At 56.6% G+C, this 19,120-nt stretch overlaps 1 protein-coding gene and 1 pseudogene across 1 annotated transcript in view; both read left to right on the forward strand.

The window, feature by feature from the left end:
• The window catches only part of AP3B2 (adaptor related protein complex 3 subunit beta 2), a 31,665-nt gene that overhangs the window by 7,753 nt on the left and 4,792 nt on the right, over positions 1–19,120 (forward strand). Inside the window, exons 2-19 of the mRNA XM_070400519.1 lie at positions 1,538–1,613; positions 2,180–2,254; positions 2,513–2,608; positions 7,332–7,492; positions 8,154–8,220; positions 8,321–8,503; positions 8,592–8,875; positions 9,211–9,265; positions 9,596–9,667; positions 11,732–11,794; positions 12,095–12,227; positions 12,501–12,610; positions 13,651–13,827; positions 15,850–16,036; positions 16,638–16,756; positions 17,190–17,298; positions 17,701–17,824; positions 18,933–19,116. Coding sequence (XP_070256620.1) covers positions 1,538–1,613; positions 2,180–2,254; positions 2,513–2,608; positions 7,332–7,492; positions 8,154–8,220; positions 8,321–8,503; positions 8,592–8,875; positions 9,211–9,265; positions 9,596–9,667; positions 11,732–11,794; positions 12,095–12,227; positions 12,501–12,610; positions 13,651–13,827; positions 15,850–16,036; positions 16,638–16,756; positions 17,190–17,298; positions 17,701–17,824; positions 18,933–19,116 — 2,275 coding nt within the window. The remainder of the gene's footprint in view (positions 1–1,537; positions 1,614–2,179; positions 2,255–2,512; positions 2,609–7,331; positions 7,493–8,153; positions 8,221–8,320; positions 8,504–8,591; positions 8,876–9,210; positions 9,266–9,595; positions 9,668–11,731; positions 11,795–12,094; positions 12,228–12,500; positions 12,611–13,650; positions 13,828–15,849; positions 16,037–16,637; positions 16,757–17,189; positions 17,299–17,700; positions 17,825–18,932; positions 19,117–19,120) is intronic.
• Positions 3,622–5,223, forward strand: LOC138998359 (26S proteasome regulatory subunit 4-like; annotated as a pseudogene).

Consider the following 19,120-nt stretch of genomic DNA (forward strand, 5'->3'; position numbering starts at 1 on the left):
AGACCTCCAACCTCCCTGCTCCCAGGGAAGGCCCCTGCCTCAGGCCGCCTGACTCCTCAGGAGGGCCCAGAATCCCTGAGGCTGATGTAGCTGAACTTAGAAGCCTAAATGTATCATCAAGAATCTCAAATAGGCCCTAGCCGGTTTGGCTCAGTGGCTAGAGCGTCGGCCTACGGACCAGAATCCCAGGTTTCAGTCTCTAGACTCACAGGGCAGCCTAGCAACAAAGTATTTGTTGAGTGGTGAATGAATAAATGAATGAATGAATGAATTGAATGAATAAGTTCTTGTTGCTTCTTTTTGAAGTTAAGAATGTTAATAAAGCCTTAGAGCAGTGGTTCTCAACCTTCCTAATGCCGCGACCCTTTAATACAGTTCATGTTGTGGTGACCCCCAACCATAAAATTATTTTCGTTGCTACTTCATAACTGTAATTTTGCTACTGTTATGAATCATCATGTAAATATCTGATATGCAGGATGTATTTTCATGGTTACAGATTGAACATCATGAAAGCATAGTGATTCATCACAAAAACAATATGTAATTATATATGTGTTTTCTGATGGTCTTAGGCGACCCCTGTGAAAGGGTCATTCAACCCCCAAAGGGGTCGCGACCCACAGGTTGAGAACCGCTGCCCTAGAGGGTTTGGCTCAGTGGATAGAGCATCAGCCTGCTGACTGAAGGGTCCCAAGTTCGATTCTGGTCACGGGCATGTACCTCGGTTGCAGTCTCCTCCCCGACCAGGGCCATCTTATTATAAGAACACTGGTCCCACCCTACTCCAGCATGACCTCATCCTAACTACTACTTACAACAGCAAATAAAGTCACCTTCTCGGGCCCAGGAATTAGGACTTCAACATGTCTATTTTTATTGTTGTTGTTAATCCTCTCTCAAGAATATTTTTCCATTGACTTTTAGGGAGAATGGAAGAGAGAGGGAAAGACAGAGAGAAATATCCATGTGAGAGAAACACATTGATTGGTTGCCTCCTGGATGAACCCAACCAGGGCCTGGGCCAGGGAGGAGCCTGCAGCTGAGGTACATGCCCCTGACAGAATCGAACCCGGGACCCTTCCGTTCGCAGGTTAACACTCTATCCCAGTGGTTCCCAAACATATTTGGCCTACCGCCCCCTTTCCAGAAAAAATATTACTCAGCGCCCCCGGGAAATTAATTTTTTAAAAAATTTTAATAGCAATTAAACAGAAAGATATATGCCCCCAAATGCACCTGTGGCCATCACCGCCCCCCTGTATCGCTGCAGCGCCCACCAGGGGGCGGTAGCGCCCACTTTGGGAATCACTGCTCTACCCACTGAGCCAAACCGGCTAGGGCTCAACATCTCTTTTTTGAGGGGGACACAGTTCAACCCATATCACTGTCTGACCCACATGTTTTTCCCTTCCCCTCTGATGGGGTCCTGCCCGAGCCAGCCCCGCCCATGTCCCTTCTTTCCGCCTGGATCCTCCAGATTGATAGCCCCACCCCTACCCTGTGCCCTCAGCTGACCCCCTGTGCCTCCCACCAGGCACGATGACCTGAAGGAGATGCTGGACAGCAACAAGGATTCCCTCAAGCTGGAGGCCATGAAGAGGATTGTGGCGGTAAGGGTAGCAGGGGAGGGGGAGGAAGGGGGCTGGAGAAACCTTGCACACCCTTCTTACTCTGACCCAACTTTTTGCCTCTTTTTTTTGGCTAATCCTCACTCAAGGATATTTTTCCACTGATTCTTAGAGAGAGCGGAAAGGAGGGGAAGAGATAGAGAGAAACATCAGTGTGAGAGAGACACATCGGTTGGTTGCCTCCCGCATGCGCCCCGACCAGGGCCGGGGATCAAGCCTGCAACCGAGGTACATGCCCTTGACCGGAATCAAACCCGGGACCTTTCAGTCCACAGGCCAACGCTCTATGGACTGAGCCAAACTGGCCAGGGTTTCTTGTCTCTTCTTATCTCACCTCCTGCCCTACCTGGCCGGGGCCTCCCAGGTCTTCCCTCCACCTGCTCATTCATCATACCCTTGCCCTCTGGTCCTCACGGTCTGCCTTCCTTGGGGAAGGGACCTGGGGTCAAAGAGCATGTCCCCCTTGTGGACCACCCCCTTTAAATGCTGGTCCCCTCCTTTCTCCTCCTCCTCCTCCTCCTCCTCCTGACCTTTACCTCACCACCCAGATGATCGCCCGGGGAAAGAATGCGTCAGACCTGTTTCCCGCTGTGGTGAAGAACGTGGCCTGTAAGAACATAGAGGTGAGCGCTCCCCAGCGAGGGGTCTCCTGCTGGTCAGGGGTGAGGAAGGGGGCCCTCCAGCCCCCGGGGGCCTGCCCTGCCCAGAAATGTCCCTGGTCCAGGAAGAGACACTGTCCACATGCCCCTGAACTAGATGTGGGTCAGAGAGAAGGTGGGTGGGCACACCAGGGATGCTCTTCCCTGGAGGGATCTGTCCCCGAGGTCCGCAGCCGGCTGGGGCGGGGGCGCCGGTCCCTGCTGGAAACCCGCTCTCCCCAGGTGAAGAAGCTGGTCTACGTGTACCTGGTGCGCTACGCCGAGGAGCAGCAAGACCTGGCCCTGCTGTCCATCTCCACCTTCCAGCGCGGCCTCAAGGTCAGTGTCTCGGCGTGCCTCCTTGGGGAGGGGCCTGGATGGTGCTGTGTTGGAGGAGTGGGCCCAGCGGGGGCGGCGGGGGGGCTGAGCTCTGGGGCCCTTCCCTACCTGCACAAAGTTGGGAGCGTCAGAGTCAGAGGAAAGGTGATGTGGGTGTCTCTTCTCTTCTGACTGTGTTAATGGCTGCCTCACATATAAACCCCTGTACCCCTGACAGTGGACCCTGCTGGCCCTCCTCCCACTGGTGTAAAGGATCTAGGGCCCCCAGCCTGGCAGACAGGTCAAGCTCCTTAAGGGGAGGGGGGCTGCCCACCTGGGTCCTCACCGCTGGGTGTCAGAGCCTCGTCACCGCAGGCTCACCTGGCCCAGGTGTCTGTAGAGAACAGTGACTTGGGATCTTGTCACCTGGGGCTGGGTAAGGAGGACCCAAAGGTTTACGGGAAACACCTGAGCCGCACTGAGAGGACAGCAACGAAGGTGGCCTTGCAGGAGGGCTGCCTCAGACACGGAGGTGGACTCCACGGGGAGCGCAGAGGACACGACACGTGACCTATTTCCTGGAAGGTCAGCACAGCCAGCTATTCCCCTAGAGCTGGAACAGATTCCTCATTCTGTTTAGCCTTGTCTCCGACGCCCAGTGTATGCAAAGCAGCTCCTTTAAAGACCCGGCTCCCTTCTCTGGGGCAGCTGGGGCACCTCCGGAAATGGACATGGGAGGAGTCAAGTCCTTTATACTGGAAGGAGGCTGATTCCCCCACACTATTTATTTATTTTATGTTTTAATATGTGTTTTTATTGATTTTAGAGAGGGAGGGGAAAAGAGAGAGAGAAGCATTGATGTGAGAGAAAAACATCAATTTTGGTTGCCTCCCATACACAACCTAACTGGGGATTTGGGGTAACTTCCGCCCATGCCATCCCTAAGGGCCAGGGTATGTTCGAGCCCTACCTGAAGAGCTTCTACACAGGGATCGAATCCATAATCATTTCCAGATAAAATGCGTTTTGTTTTTTTAAAAGGAAAATAGGTTTTAGTAGTGAATGTGATATGATTTTACTCTAAGAAAATACACACTCCTTGCAAGATGGGTCAAAGTCAGAGTGGTGGTCATGGTCTTGGAAGTGGCAAGAAGGATGACAAGGAGAAGAAAAAGAAATACGAACCCCCCGTACCAACCAGCATGGGAAAAAGAACAAGAAAACAAAGGGACCAGATGCTGCCAGCAAACTGCCACTGGTCACACCTCACACGCAATGCCGGCTAAAATGATTGAAATTAGAGAGAATTAAAGACTCTCTTCTCATGGAGGAAGAATTCATTAGAAATCAGGAACAAATGAAGCCATTAGAGGAAAAGCAAGAGGAGGAAAGATCAAAGGTGGATGATCTGAGGGGGACCCCAATGTCGGTGGGGACATTAGAAGAGATCTTCGATGACAATCAACGCCATCGTGTCTACATCTGTGGGCTCAGAACACTATGTCCGCATTCTTTCCTTGGTGGACAAGGACCTGCTGGGACCAGGCTGCTCCATCCTGCTCAGCCACAAGGTACATGCCGTGATAGGGGTGCTGATGGATGACACGGACCCCTTGGTCACGGTGGTGAAGGTGGAAAAGGCCCCGCAGGAGACCTCTGCCAACATGGGGCGGGGGAGGGTTGGACAACCAAATCCAGGAAATTAAGGAATCTGTGGAGCTTCCTGAATATTATAAAGAGATGGGGGTATAAAGCCCCCTAAGGGCATCATTCGCTATGGTCCGCCTGGCACAGGTAAAACCTTATTGGCTAAAGCAGTGGTTCTCAACCTGTGGGTCGCGACCCCTTTGGCGGTCGAACGACCCTTTCACAGGGGTCGCCTAAGACCATCCTGCATATCAGATATTTACATGACGATTTGTCACAGTAGCAACATTACAGTTACGAAGTAGCAAGGAAAATAATTTTATGGTTGGGTCACAACATGAGGAACTGTATTTAAAGGGCCAGAAGGTTGAGAACCACTGGGCTAAAGCAATAGCAAACCAGACCTCAGCCACTTTCTTGAGAGTGGTTGGCTCTGAACTCATTCAGAAGTGCCTAGGTGATGGGCCCCAAACTCGTTCGGGAATTGTTTCGAGTTGCTGAAGAAATGCACCATCCATCGTGCTTATTGATGAAATTGATGCCGTTGGGACAAAAAGGTATGACTCACACTCCGGAGGTGAGAGAGAAATTCAGTGACCAATGTTGGAGCTGTTGAACCAGTTGGGTGGATTTGATTCAAGGGGAGACGTAAAAATCATCATGGCCACAAACCGAACAGGGACTCTGGATCCAGCACTAATCAGACCAGGCCGCACTGACAGGAAGATGGAGTTCCCCCGCCGGATGAAAAGACCAAGAAGCTCATCTTCCAGGTCCACACAAGCAGGACGCTGGCTGATGACGGGACACTGGACGACTTGGTCACGGCTAAGGGTGACCTCGCTGGTGCCGACATCAAGGCAATCTGCACAGGAGCTGGTCTGAGGGCCTTGAGGGAACCTAGAATGAAAGTAACAAATGAAGGCTATGTTCTGTATAAAAAACAAGAAGGCACCCCTGAGGGGCTCTATCTCCAGTGAACCACAGTTGCCTTCAAGGAAGTGGTCAGGAGTGCTGACCCCGGGAGGGGGAGGGAGGTGCTGGGAAGTTGCCCAGAGGAGCCCGTTCCAGTTGCTCTTCGTTAACAACACATTCTGTGCCCTGTGTACCTTCCTGAGCACCACGTGTAGGAGCCCGATGCACAGCGCTCCATTCCCAATAAAGTGAGCTCTTTCTCAAGCAAAAAAAGAGAAAAAACACACACTCCTGCTTTTTATTTATTTTTATTTATATATTTACTAGAGGCCCAGTGCATGAAATTTGTGCACGGGTAGGGTCCTTAGCGGATGCCAGCTGCCAGCCGGGGTCTTCCTTCGTTCTCCCCCCGCCCCCTGGTGGTCAGTGCACGTCATAGGGAGTCATTGAACTCCTGGTAGGTAGAACTCCCGAGGGGACACTTTGCATATTAGGCTTTTATATAGAGAGATTTTTGTTAATCCTCACCCAAGGACACTTTCCCATGGATTTTTAGAGAGAGTAGAAGGGTTGGGGAGAGAAACATCCATGTGAGAGACATGTCAATTGGTTGCCTCCCACATGCAGCCTCAGGGCACCACAGATCAGCCTGCAACCCAGGTTCGTGCTCTGGACCAGAATTAAATCCGGGTACCTTCAGTCTGCAGGCTGATGCTCTATCCACTGAGCCAAACTGGCTAGAACACACACTTCTGCTTTTTATTTATTTTTTGAAAGTAACTTTTAAAAAAAATGTATTTTCTTATTGATTTTTTTTAGAGAGAGAGAAAGGGAGAGGGATAAAGAGATAGAAACATCGACAAGAAACATCGATCAGCTGCCTCCTGCACACCCCCACTGGGGATCTAGCCCACAACCCAGGCATATGCCCTGGCCGGGAATCAAACTGGTGACCTCTTGGTTGACACTCAACCACTGAACAGCCAGGCTACACTCCTGCCTTTTTAAATAAGTGCTTTTAGGCCTTCTGTTTAAAAATCAATTCCAGAATTTTGACATTGCCATCATTTTTATCAGTAACGTTGTGGATCTTCTCTTTCTTCATTTTAGAAAATCCGGGTAGCATCTGTCTTGCGTGTCCAGCACCCCTGCCATTGTCCATCCCTCTCCAAGATGAACCGTCACTTGCAGTTGCTTCTGCTGCAGCCCATGACTGCAGTACACTGTCCAGGTCCTTCTCAGTGTATAGGAAGCTATAGGAGCAACGAGGCGGGGCCCCCACACTCTTCTCTTTTAAACACTGTGGGAGAAGACGTCTGGGCGGCATGGTTCGGTGGTTGAGTGTCAACCTATGAACCAGGAGGTCACGGTTCCATTCCTGGTCAGGGCACATGCCTGGGTTGCAGGCTCAATCCCCATTAGGGAGGGTGTGCAGGAGGCAGCTGATCAATGATTCTCTCTCATCATTGATATTTCTATCCCTGTCTCCCTCTCCCTTCCTCTCTAAAATCAATAAAAATATATTTAAAAAGTAAGAAAGAGCCCTGACCAGTTTGGCTCAGTGGATAGAGCCTCAGACTTCGGACTGAAGGGTCCCAGGTTCGATTCCGGTCAAGGGCATGTACCTTGGTTGCGGGCACATTCCCAGCAGGGGGCGTGCAGGAGGCAGCTGATCGATGTTTCTCTCTCTTTGATGTTTCTAACTCTCCATCCCTCTCCCTTCCTCTCTGTAAAAATCAATAAAATATATTAAAAAAAAGACAGACAGACAGACAGACTGTGGGAGAAGAGGAAGAAGAGCAGCTTGGGAGAGGTTCTTCGGGGAGAGGCAAGGAAGGACGGACTCTTGGAAGGGAGACCAGCTTGCATTTGCTGGGAGTGGCCTCTGCATGAACACAAGGGAACTAAGGAACAGGGGCTGTTTCAGGAACGTTAGGTGCTCTGAGAGTTCTCCACTCTCCCTGAAAACGAAGCAGCCCATTGCCGCACCCGCTTAGATGTCAGACTTGTGTGGCCAAGGCCAAGCAAGAGTCAACGCCCTCAAGCAGTGCCCCCGGGTACCCAACACTGGCACATCCTCCAGGGTCAGAACGGGGCCAGGAAGCAGGAGCTGGTGGTAGCCAGGGACAGCGCATACCTCGGGGGTGGCCTCTCACGGCTCTGCCTCCCCCTCTGCCCTTAGGACCCCAACCAGCTGATCCGCGCCAGCGCCCTCCGCGTCCTCTCTAGCATCCGCGTGCCCATCATAGTGCCCATCATGATGCTGGCCATCAAGGAAGCTGCCTCGGACATGTCGCCCTACGTGCGGAAAACGGCCGCCCATGCCATCCCTAAGCTCTACAGGTGTGCTGCCCCAGCCCTGCCCTCACTCCCCGGGGGAGGGGTCCGCACGTCCCCAGCCCACCTCTGGCCTGCCCCGGGTCTTGCATGCTGCTTTGCTTTTTTTTAAATACATTTTTATTGATTTCAGAGAGGAAGGGAGAGAGAGAAACATCAGCGATGAGAGATGAGAGAGAATCATTGATCAGCTGCCTTCTGCACGCCCCCTACTGGGGATGCATGTGCCCCAACAGAGATCGAACTATGACCTCCTGGTTCAGGGGTCCATGCCTGTCAGGCATGCCCTGCTTTTTTTTATTCTTTAGGTGGTTTAAGACAGTTTTGGGCCCGAGCCCGTTTGGCTCAGTCGACCTGTGGACTGAAGGGTCCCAGCTTTGATTCAGGTCAAGGGCATATGCCCAGGTTGCAGGCCCAGTGGGGGGCGTGCAGGAGGCAGCGGATCAATGATTCATCATTGATGTTTCTATGGCTCTCTCCCTCTCCCTTCCTCTCTGAAATCATCTATTTTAAGACGGTTTTGGGAACTGAGAGATGGAGGACCGTGGAGCACGCTCACACCTCCCCGTGAACAGGGTTGGGGTGAGGGAGGTGAGCACAGCCTGGGCGGACACTGGGAAGGATGGAGAAGGGAGGGGCAGGCCCCTCTCAACAGTGTCTCCCGCAGTTTGGATTCTGACCAGAAGGACCAGCTGATCGAGGTTATTGAGAAGCTCCTGGCCGACAAGACCACGGTGCGTGCAGGGGTGCACGGGCTGGGCGGTGGGAAGGTGCCCGACAGAGGCCCTCCGGCCCTCCCTCCCCGTGACCCTCTCGCCTCCGTCTGCTCCCCAGCTGGTGGCGGGCAGCGTGGTGATGGCCTTCGAGGAGGTGTGCCCGGAGCGCATCGACCTGATCCACAAGAACTACCGGAAGCTCTGCAACCTGCTCATCGACGTGGAGGAGTGGGGCCAGGTGGTCATCATCAGCATGCTCACCCGCTACGCGCGCACGCAGTTCCTGAGCCCCACGCAGAACGTGAGCACCCGCCCCACCCACCCCCAGCGCGGGCAGGAGGGTCGCCGAGAGGAGGCGCCCGCTGCCCCCCACCCTCGTCCCCCTACAGGAATCCCTGCTGGAGGAGAACCCCGAGAAAGCCTTCTACGGCTCAGAGGAGGACGAGGCCAAGGGCGCGGGGTCGGAGGAGGCGGCCGCCACGGCGCTGCCCGCCCGGAAGCCCTATGTCATGGACCCCGACCACCGGCTGCTGCTGCGCAACACGAAGCCGCTGCTGCAGAGCCGCAGCGCCGCGGTGGTCATGGCCGTGGCGCAGCTCTACTTCCACCTGGCGCCCAAGGCCGAGGTGGGCGTCATCGCCAAGGCGCTGGTGCGCCTGCTGCGCAGTCACAGGTGCGGCCCGCCCCGCCCACACCGGCCCTGGCCCCGCCCACACCCCCGCCCCGGTCCCGCCCACATCCACCCTGGCCCTCCCACTCCCCTGGCCCCGCCCAGGTCCCGCCCACACCGGCCCTGGCCCTGCCCACACTCCCCGCCCCGGTCCCACCCACATCCAGCCCTGGCCCGCCCAGTTCTGGACCCTGAGCCCACCCTGGCCAATCTCCTCCTACTGGTGCCCTGACCACACCGGTCCCCTCCTCCTTCCTACTTGGTCCACTTTCCTTACCTCCACCGGCTGCCCCTGGCCCCAGCGAGGGGCTCATATAACCTCTGACCCTCCTCTGCAGTGAGGTACAGTACGTGGTGCTCCAGAACGTGGCCACCATGTCCATCAAGCGCCGGGTGAGCAAGTGACCAAGGCCTTCCCTCCCCGTCCGAGGGGTGGCTTCCATGGCGCTCATGGCGCCAGGGGCTCCAGGGAGAAGCAGGCTGGGAAAGGGCTTTGGCAGTGCAAGCGTGGGGGAGGGGATACCCCAAATGCAGGATCCTGAGGGCCACTCAGGAAGGAAAGCCCATGAAGAAAGACTCTGTCGGATCTAGAGGGAGGAGGGGGACATTGAGGAGTGGGGGACAGTGACATGGCAGGGAGGTCACTGGGCCCTGGGGCCGGGAGGGGGGTTGCCCTGGAAGAGAGGCTGTGGGGGAACTCCCTGGCTGCCTCTCCCGTGCCAGGGTATGTTCGAGCCCTACCTGAAGAGCTTCTACATCAGGTCCACCGACCCCACCCAGATCAAGATCCTGAAGGTGAGTGACAGACAGAAGTGGTTGTGGCCTCTCTGGCCATGTCCCCCGTCCCCATAGACCAGGGGTCCTCAGACTACGGCCCTCGGGCCACATGCAAATACAAATATTGTATTTGTTCCCGTTTTGTTTTTTTACTTCAAAATAAGATATGTGCAGTGTGCATAGGAATTTGTTCATAGTTTTTTTTTAAACTATAGTCCGGCCCTCCAATGGTCTGAGGGACAGTGAACTGGCCCCCTGTTTAAAAAGTTTGAGGACCCCTGCCATAGACCCACTCAGGTATCCACAGTGGCCACCTGGGCGCCTGCCTGTGTCTGGGGCTGAGCCTGTGGCCTCTCAGCCATAAGTGTTTGCTCAGGAAGCCAGGCTAATGAGGGCGGGGGGACGGGGAAAGGAACTGACCCTTGCTTAGACCTGTTCTATACCTGGCACTTTTCACAACCACCTCAGGAAGTGCACATTTTCACCATTTTATTAAAACGTGGACCCGAGGAGAGGAGGTAACCACCCCAAGGTCAGTTCTGCTGCCTTGAAAATTCATGCTTTCTCAGTGCAGCCCTCCGTCCCCCACCCACGGTGTTATCACCCCCACACTCCCACCCCCTCGGGCTTTCATGCATATATATGCCCACAGGAGCCTGTACCGCATCCCGTTCCTGCTCTGCTGCCTCACTGAGTCATTTAAACAGTTCAGAGAAAGCAAACTAATCAGGCATCCTGCCCTGGTGGAGCCCACAGTCTAACTGGGGTGAGGAGGAGGCATTTAGCAGCTAATCCTAAAACAAACGTAAAATCCATTTGTGAAATGCAGCATGGAAGAACAGTACAGGGAGCTGTAAGAGCATAAAATAGGACAGTGATGGCGAACCTTTTGAGCTCGGCGTGTCAGCATTTTGAAAAACCCTAACTTAACTCTGGTGCCATGTCACATATAGAAATTTTTTGATATTTGCAACCATAGTAAAACAATATTTACTTTATATATTTAAATGCCATTTAACAAAGAAAAATCAGCCAAAAAAATGAGTTCGCTTGTCACCTTGACACGCATGTCACCTCTGACACGCGTGTCATAGGTTCGCCATCACTGAAGTAGGACGACCTGATGTAGTCTGGTGCCAGGGGAATTTTCCCTCAGCAGGTGGCTTGAACTCAGGCCTGAGAAATGAACACAAATTACCTAAGTAAAGGCAGGAACAGGAATTGGAAGCACTCCAGCCACATTGTGGAAACAGCACATGCAAAGGCCCTGGGGCAGGCAGGAGTCTGACAACGGCCTGTGTGATGGGGGCATGGAAGGCAAGGGGGAGTGGTGGGAGATCAGGGACTTCCAGACTGAGGGAAGATGTTAGTCTTTATTCTAAAAGCAGTAGGAGGCTTTATGTTTTCTTTATTAAGACAGTGGGGCCTTGACTTACGAGTGTCCCGACTAACGAGTTTTTTGAGATACCAGCTGTCTCTCTTGGCGATTTTTTGCATTGAGTTGATGGAGTAATTTGAGTTAACGAGCTCCTTAACGAGCTCGTTAACGAGCTTGGTCTCGGAACGAATTAAACTCGTAAGTCAGGCCCCACTGTATTATTATTTTAATCCTCATCTAAGGATATTTTATATTTTTCCTTGATTTTTAGAGAGAGTGGAAGAGAGAGGGAAAGGCAGAGAGAAATATAGATGTGAGAAACACATTGATTGGTTGCCCCCTGCACACGCCCCAATCAGGGCCCAGGCTGGGGAGGAGCCTGCAACCAAGGTACATGCCCTTGACCAGAATCAAACCCGGGACCCTTTGGTTCCCAGGCTGACGCTTTACCCACTGAGCCAAACCAGCTAGGGCAGACTTACGTTTTCAATGGAGGGAGAAGTGACATGATCAGGCTGTAAGTGCATCTGTCAGGGAATCCATTTAAGAGGCAAAAAGGCCCTCCTGCAGCTCGGGCAAGTTTCTGACCTGTCAGTTTCGGGTCAGCCTCAGGATGCTGGGGGCTGCCTGAGGAGTGTTTGTGGAATGTGTCTGGAATGACCGGGTGTGAAAGCACAGGACGCCCACTCTCTGCCTCCCTGCAGCTGGAAGTGCTGACCAACCTGGCCAACGAGACCAACATCCCCACGGTCCTGCGGGAATTCCAGGTACGGGCTGGGGCAGGTCCCATCCCGAGGACCCCGGCACGGCTCCTGTGCACAGTGAGGGTCGTCATGTGGGCAGACCTTCTCTTAAGGGTCCAGAGAAATGGTCATCTTCGGTCCTCTCCCAATGCCCTCTGCTGGCCTCGGGCCAGGGAATCACTGGGCAGCGGGTGAGGGGGCCACTTCCTCTCCCAGAATTTAGTCTCTGGCGTGATGAGTCACTGAATGAGGTGTGGCCGTCCCGAAGGTCACCCGCAAGCCTGCAGGGTCCCTGAGGGGTCACCCTGTTGTGATGTCCCACAGACCTACATCCGCAGCATGGACAAGGACTTCGTGGCAGCCACGATCCAGGCCATTGGACGCTGTGCCACTAACATCGGCCGAGTCCGAGACACCTGCCTCAACGGCCTGGTGCAGCTGCTGTCCAACCGTGATGGTCAGTGCTTGTCTGAGTGTCCGACCCTATGACCAGTGGGTGTCTGCCTGCATGTCCGACGGCCAGTGGGTATCCACCTGTCTGTCCAGGCACAAGGTGTGTCCATCCGTCTGTCTGCCTCAGTGGGTGTCCAGGTGTCCCTGCGTCTCTCGGGGCCACACTGGCGGAGTGCTGGGGGTGAGGAAGAGAGCCAGGGTCTGGGGCGTTGTAGGGTCTGTGCGCCTGCGAGTGGCCATCGGGCTATCGGGGCCCACACTCTCTTCCGTCCGGCAGAGCTGGTGGTCGCAGAGTCGGTGGTCGTCATTAAGAAGCTGCTGCAGATGCAGCCAGCACAGCACGGGGAGATCATCAAGCACCTGGCGAAGCTCACGGACAACATCCAGGTGTGGGCGGCAGTGATGCCGCATCCCCTCCCCTCCCCCACTCCCGGGTCCTTCCCTATAATTAACTAAATCAACCTCCAAACCTCCCACACTGGCTCTACAAGGTATTCAGGTGGAAGGATGGGAGGAGATGGGGCCATGTGACCCTGACCTTGTTGCCCAAGATTCGCCTTCCCTTTGGGGACCCCCTCACCGAGCGCCCCACTCGTGTTTTCTCCAACGCTCTCGCCAGGGTGGCTGGTTGACAAGTCCTGTGTGTTCCTGGCAAGTTGAAACTTTGAAACAAGGTGCTCCTGGAGATTCAGGAAGAGTAACATGGAGCGAAGCATTGAGGACATAGTGGATTCAGGAAATCAGTCTTTAAAACCTCGACTGACATTAGGGCTTGAAGAAGCCAGTGAGCCCCACTGCTGTGGTTCAGTGGATAGAGCATCGGCCTGCGGACTGAAGGGTCCCAGGTTTGATTCCCAGTCAGGGCACATGCCCAGCTTGCAGGCTCAATCCCCAGTAGGGGGTGTGCAGGAGGCAGCCGATCCATGATTCTCATCATTGATGTTTCTATCTCTTTCCCCCTTTCCCTTCCTCTCTGAAATCAATAAAAATTTAACTTAAAAAGAAAAGAAGCCAGTGAAACCCCAGGGAAGAAGGGCTATGCCGCCCAGGAAACGCCCACCTTTTAAAAAATATATAATTTTATTGATTTCAGAGAAAGGAGAGGGAGATAGATGATGAGAGAGTCATTGATCGGCTGCCTCCTGCACACCCTACACTGGGGATCGAGCCACACAACCCAGGAATGTGCCCTTGACTGGGAATTGAACCGCAGCCTCCCAATTCATAGGTCGATGCTCACCCACTGAGCCACATTGGTCAGGCTGCCCACCTTTTAATGCCTCTCCCACTGCCCCCACTCCCGCTTCTGGGGGAGCCCATCGTACAGCGGCCGGTGCAGATGGGAGGCCCGCCATTTCCCTGGCAGGCCACGTGCCTGCCCACGTGCCATGTTTACCGAGGCCCTAACGCCTCCCCCTCCGCCACAGGTGCCCATGGCCCGCGCCAGCATCCTGTGGCTCATCGGCGAGTACTGTGAGCACGTCCCCAAGATCGCACCCGACGTCCTCAGGAAAATGGCCAAGTCCTTCACAGCCGAGGAGGACATTGTCAAGCTGCAGGTCATCAACCTGGCGGCCAAGCTCTACCTGACCAACTCGAAGCAGGTACAGATCGAGAGGTGCCCCTCCACAGTGGGTCCCCAGAACCCGCCAAGCAGTACTCTGTGTGCCCTCACCAGGTGGGCGTGAACGCCAAGACCTCTTTCTTTTCTTCTTTTCTTTTCTTTTCTTTTCTTTTTTTTCTTTTCCCTTTCCCTTTCCTTTTTTCTTTTCTCTCTTCTCTTCTCTCCTCTCCTCTCCCCTCCCCTCTCTCCTCACCCGAGGATATTTTTCCATTGATTTTTAGAGAGAGTGGAAGACAGAGAGAAAGACAGAGAGAAACATCCATGTGAGAAAAACACATCGATTGGTTGCCTCCTGCACACGCCTTGACCAGGGCCTGGGCCGGGGAGGAGCCTGTAACTGAGATCTATGCCTTGACCAGAATCGAACCCGGGACCCTTTGGTCCGCAGGCTGATGCTCTATCCACTGAGCCTGCCTGGCTCGGGCCCAAGTGGCCAATGTTCCCAGTGTGCACGCTTCCTCCGGGGAGCCCAGGGCCTGGGAGGACTGAAGACGGCCTCTCCGGCCTCCCATGGAGTCTTTGGGTGGTGGCACTGTGCTTCTTCAGGGCTCCTCTGATCCACGGCAGCTACACTGGGCCCCAGGAACTCAGGCTGGGGAGGCGGGGCCCTCAGGTCTGGGACTCCTCAGGAGCTGGAAGGGACAGCAGTCACGTGTGGAAGCAGCGGGGCCCTGGGCCTGTGGGTGTCAGGATTGTGGGAGCAGAAGCCTGGAGAGGAAAAGGTAGAGGGAGCACCATGGGGAGCGTTCAGTCCTTGAACAATATGTGTGCCTCCTTGTTCAGAGGGGAGCAAGGAGCAGTGGGAGGAACGTGTGACAAGGTGAGGCCGTGTGGGCGGGGAGCCACACCGGTCGGAACCGACAGGCTCAGGACTGAGCCGAGCGCTGAGCCCCCGGAAGCTGATGTCGGCCTGTTTCCCAAGTCTGGTGTCCACATGCCTTTCCCCAGGTTGTCCTGCTGGCCACATGCGTTTGCCACGTGTGCCTGTGCTGACGGATTGATTTAAAGGACATTTCCCGAGTGCTTGCTGTGCCTGGCACAGAGCTCCGTCCTCGGGTGGTGCCAAGTGCTTAATGCTAGGAGGCACTCCATCAACAGTGGCTACCACCGTTGTTTATAAAGACAGGTAGACTAGTCCTGGCCAGTTTGCTCAGTGGCTAGAGCGTCGGCCTGCGGACCAGGTTGGATTCTGGTCAAGGGCACATGCCCGGGTTCTGGGCTTTATCCCCAGTGTGGGGCGTGCAGGAGGCAGCCGATCCATGATTCTCATCATTGATGTTTCTATCTCTCCCTCTCCTTTCCTCTCTGAAGTCAATAAAAATGTATTTAAAAAAAAAAGACAGGTAGACTAGGCAGGGACGGGGCAGAAATGGAGAGGTTGGGTCTGGGATACTGCTGCCTCACTGCAGTGTGCATGCCGGGACTTCTGTGCCTTCAGCAAGCCCACGGTGCGGGCTCTGCGGTTGGCTCTGCTCTCAGTAGAGCTTTTCAGGGGAGGACTGTGGCTGTGGAGACCGCAAACCTGGGACCACAAATCTGAGGACAAATGGAGTCCAAGGCCCAAAGGGCAGCTGTCAAAGTTGGGGTCAGGCCCGAGCCAGTTTGGCTCAATGGGTAGAGTGTCGGCCTGTGGACCTAAGGGTCCTGGGTTTAATTCCAGTCAAGGGCACGTACCTTGGTTGCAGGCTCCTCCGTGGCCCGGGCCCTGGTCGGGCGCATGCAAGAGGCAACCCATGGATGTGTTTCTCTCACATCGATGTTTCTCTCTATCTTTCCCTGTCTCTTCCACTTTCTCCAAAAATCATGGAAAAATATCCCCGGGTGAGGATTAAAAAAAAAAAAGTTGGGGTCAAGAGTCAGGGAGGTGAGGGAACACAAAGTCTGTGGGAAGGACTGGGGTGGAGGGAGGGCAGCCCCATGCAGAGGTGTCGGTCAGAGCCTGGTCTGGGACCTCCTGTGTCCCCCACTCCCTGACCGGTGCTCACCCTCTCTTGTCCCCAAGACCAAGCTGCTGACGCAGTACGTGCTGAGCCTGGCCAAGTACGACCAGAACTATGACATCCGTGACCGCGCACGCTTCACCCGGCAGCTCATCGTGCCTTCGGAGCAGGGCGGGGCCCTCAGCCGCCACGCCAAGAAGCTCTTCCTGGCGCCCAAACCAGCCCCTGTCCTGGAGTCGTCCTTCAAAGGTGGGAGCTGAAGTGGGGACCCCCATCCGAGGGAAGGGGCAGATGTGAAAATCTCCTGGGAGAAGGGGAACTGTCCCTTTCTCCTCCCAGGACCGTCCCCACTCGCAAGTCTCTGTGCTGCCCTCCTCTGGCCCTGACCGCCTCCTGCTCCCACGGGGCTCTCACCCCTCCAGGCCCTGACCCAGCCGGGCCAGCCTCTCATTCCTGGTCGCTATGCTCATCCCTGCGGGGCCTCCTTGTGGAACCTGGCAGTGCTGAGCACACCCCTCCCCCCCCCCCCCCCCCCCACACACACACACTGCCCCGGAAGAGAGGGGACACCACACTCCCACCACCCAGGGCCAAACCCAAGCAGACGGGCCAGCAGCACCCATGAGCCAGGGTCCCTCCTCCGCCCCCACCTGCCTCCACCCCTCAGCCAGCTCTGGTTGGGCCAGAGCACCTTCCCTCCAGCATGTGGACCTGAAGGTCAGGGTGGAAGAGCGATTAAGAGGCACATCCACCCTTTCATCTACCCAGCGAGGCACCCCCCCCCTCAAACCAGGATCAACACCAGCCCCTAGGAAACAACTCACAGGCTGACCTCTCACCCTGTCCCCAGACCGGGACCACTTCCAGCTGGGCTCACTGTCCCACCTGCTCAATGCCAAGGCCACAGGCTACCAGGAGCTCCCAGACTGGCCAGAGGAAGCCCCGGACCCCTCCGTGCGCAACGTGGAGGTCAGCGGGGGGTGGAGGTTGAGTCACGCAGGTGGAGGGACCGACAGCAGGGAGCCCTGGTGTCTCGCGTGCTGGCCACGCCCTCCTGACACCCTCCCCACACACAGGAAGAAGATCTCTCCCTTATTGAGACCCACGTGGGCCTGCTGGGCGAATACACTGAGGTCCCCACACCCGTGTGCCGTGTGCCCTCTGCTCGGCCTGCAGTGCTTCCTCTCCCCGCTCCCCTGCGTGCTGGCCCTGTGCCTTCCCTCCCCTCTGTCTCTTCCTTGGTTTGTCCGGCCCCCTCTGCGAGCAGCTTCCCCTCACCAGTTCCTCCTGGGACAGGACCAGGGCCCAGAAGAGGTGGGGTGAAGGATAAGGAGGCTCTGTGCTGTCATTCCCCCTCCCCAGCCACAATTTACTAACTCTCTTACCCGCCCCCCACCTCCAGGTACCTGAATGGACCAAGAGCTCGAATCGGGAGAAGAGGAAGGAGAAGGAGAAACCCTTCTACTCGGACTCTGAGGGCGAGTCGGGCCCCACGGAGTCCGCAGATAGTGGTGAGGAGATTGAGAGCTGGGCTCCGTGCTGCTGCCCACATGGGTGCTGTCTGAGGCGTGTGTGTGTGTGTGTGTGACCTGGTTGTGTATCCAAGGGGGTGTGCACCTACGTGCACCTGCCTATGTGTTTACTCACCTGAGGATTGCAGGTTCCTGGTGAGTGTGTGCTTGTGCAGGTCTCTGTCCACGCGGGTCCAGCTGTGTCCCCGTTGGTCTGGATGGCACCTGGAACCAGGGGCAGGTCGGGGGAGGGTTGCAGCATCAGAGCTGAGTCTGAAGCTGCGAGCCCAGGGCACCTGCTGGGGACCTGGAGGTCTGCACTTGGCGGGAGGGATGGGGGGAGAGCGGGGAGGGGGGGGCGTGGGGGCGGAGTCTGAGACAGTTCCTCTGGTTCCTCCACAGAGCCCGAGTCCGAGAGTGAGCCGGACAGCAAGAGCAGCAGCGAGAGCGGCTCTGGGGAGTCGAGCAGCGAGTCTGACAATGAAGATCAGGACGAGGATGAGGAGAAGGGGAGGAGCAGCGAGAGGTAAGAGAAGGGTGGAGCTTGGGGTCTCCCCTGGAAAAGAAGGGCTAACCACACAGCCCAGGCCAGCCTCCTAAGAGCCCCTGAGCCTGGTGAGCCCGTGGGGCCTACAGACCCTGGCCAGCTCCCTCAGACCCGGCCAGCTCCCGCAGACCCCCGGCCATCTCCCGCACACCCCGGCCAGCTCCCGCAGACCCCCTGCCAACTCCCACACACCCCGGCCAGCTCCCGCAGACCCCCTGCCAGCTCCCACACACCCCGGCCAGCTCCCGCAGACCCCCGGCCAGCTCCCGCACACACCCTGCCAGCTCCCGCACACCCCGGCCAGCTCCCACAGACCCCCGGCCATCTCCCGCACACCCCCTGCCAGCTCCCGCACACCCCCGGCCAGCTCCCGCAGACCCCCTGCCAGCTCCCGCGGACCCCCGGCCATCTCCCGCACACCCCGGCCAGCTCCCACAGACCCCTGCCAGCTCCCGCACACACCCTGCCAGCTCCCGCACACCCCGGCCAGCTCCCACAGACGCCCGGCCAGCTCCCGCGGACCCCCTGCCAGCTCCCGCACACACCCTGCCAGCTCCCGCACACCCCGGGCAGCTCCCGCAGACCCCCTGCCAGCTCCCGCGGACCCCCGGCCAGCTCCCGCACACCCCGGCCAGCTCCCGCACACCCCCGGCCAGCTCCCGCACACCCCCGGCCAGCTCCCGCAGACCCCCTGCCAGCTCCCGCACACCCCGGCCATCTCCCGCACACCCCCCGGCCAGCTCCCACAGACCCCCGGCCAGCTCCCGCACACCCCCGGCCAGCTCCCGCACACCCCGGCCAGCTCCCGCACACCCCCGGCCAGCTCCCGCGGACCCCCTGCCAGCTCCCGCGGACCCCCTGCCAGCTCCCGCACACCCCCGGCCAGCTCCTGCTGAGGCTGCTCTCAGGAGCCACAGGAGGTCTCAGGGATGCAGCGTAGAGAAGCAATCAGGCTGGCGCAGGACCCCACTGGCCCAGGCTCCCCACCTCACCCCCACTTTTCAGGGCTTCTCCGCTCTTCTGGGAGGCAAGGAGTGGGAGCCCAGGCTGGGCCTGAGTACCATCTGTCCCCGCCCCCATCCTCCAGTGAACAGAGTGAGGAGGAAGGTGAGAAGAGCAAGAGGAAGAAGAGGAAGAAGGTGACGGAGGGACAAGGAGAAGGCTCGTCCTCGGATGAGGGCAGCGATTCCAGCAGCAGCTCCTCAGAGTCTGAGGTGTCGTCGGAGAGCGAGGAGGAGCAGGGGGAACCCGTGTCCTGGAGGAAGAAGACGGTGA

The sequence above is a fragment of the Myotis yumanensis genome, unplaced genomic scaffold (genome assembly GCF_028538775.1).
Source record: "Myotis yumanensis isolate MYYU_CA2020_CCGP unplaced genomic scaffold, mMyoYum1.0.hap1 SCAF_20, whole genome shotgun sequence".
Lineage (NCBI taxonomy): Eukaryota > Metazoa > Chordata > Mammalia > Chiroptera > Vespertilionidae > Myotis > Myotis yumanensis.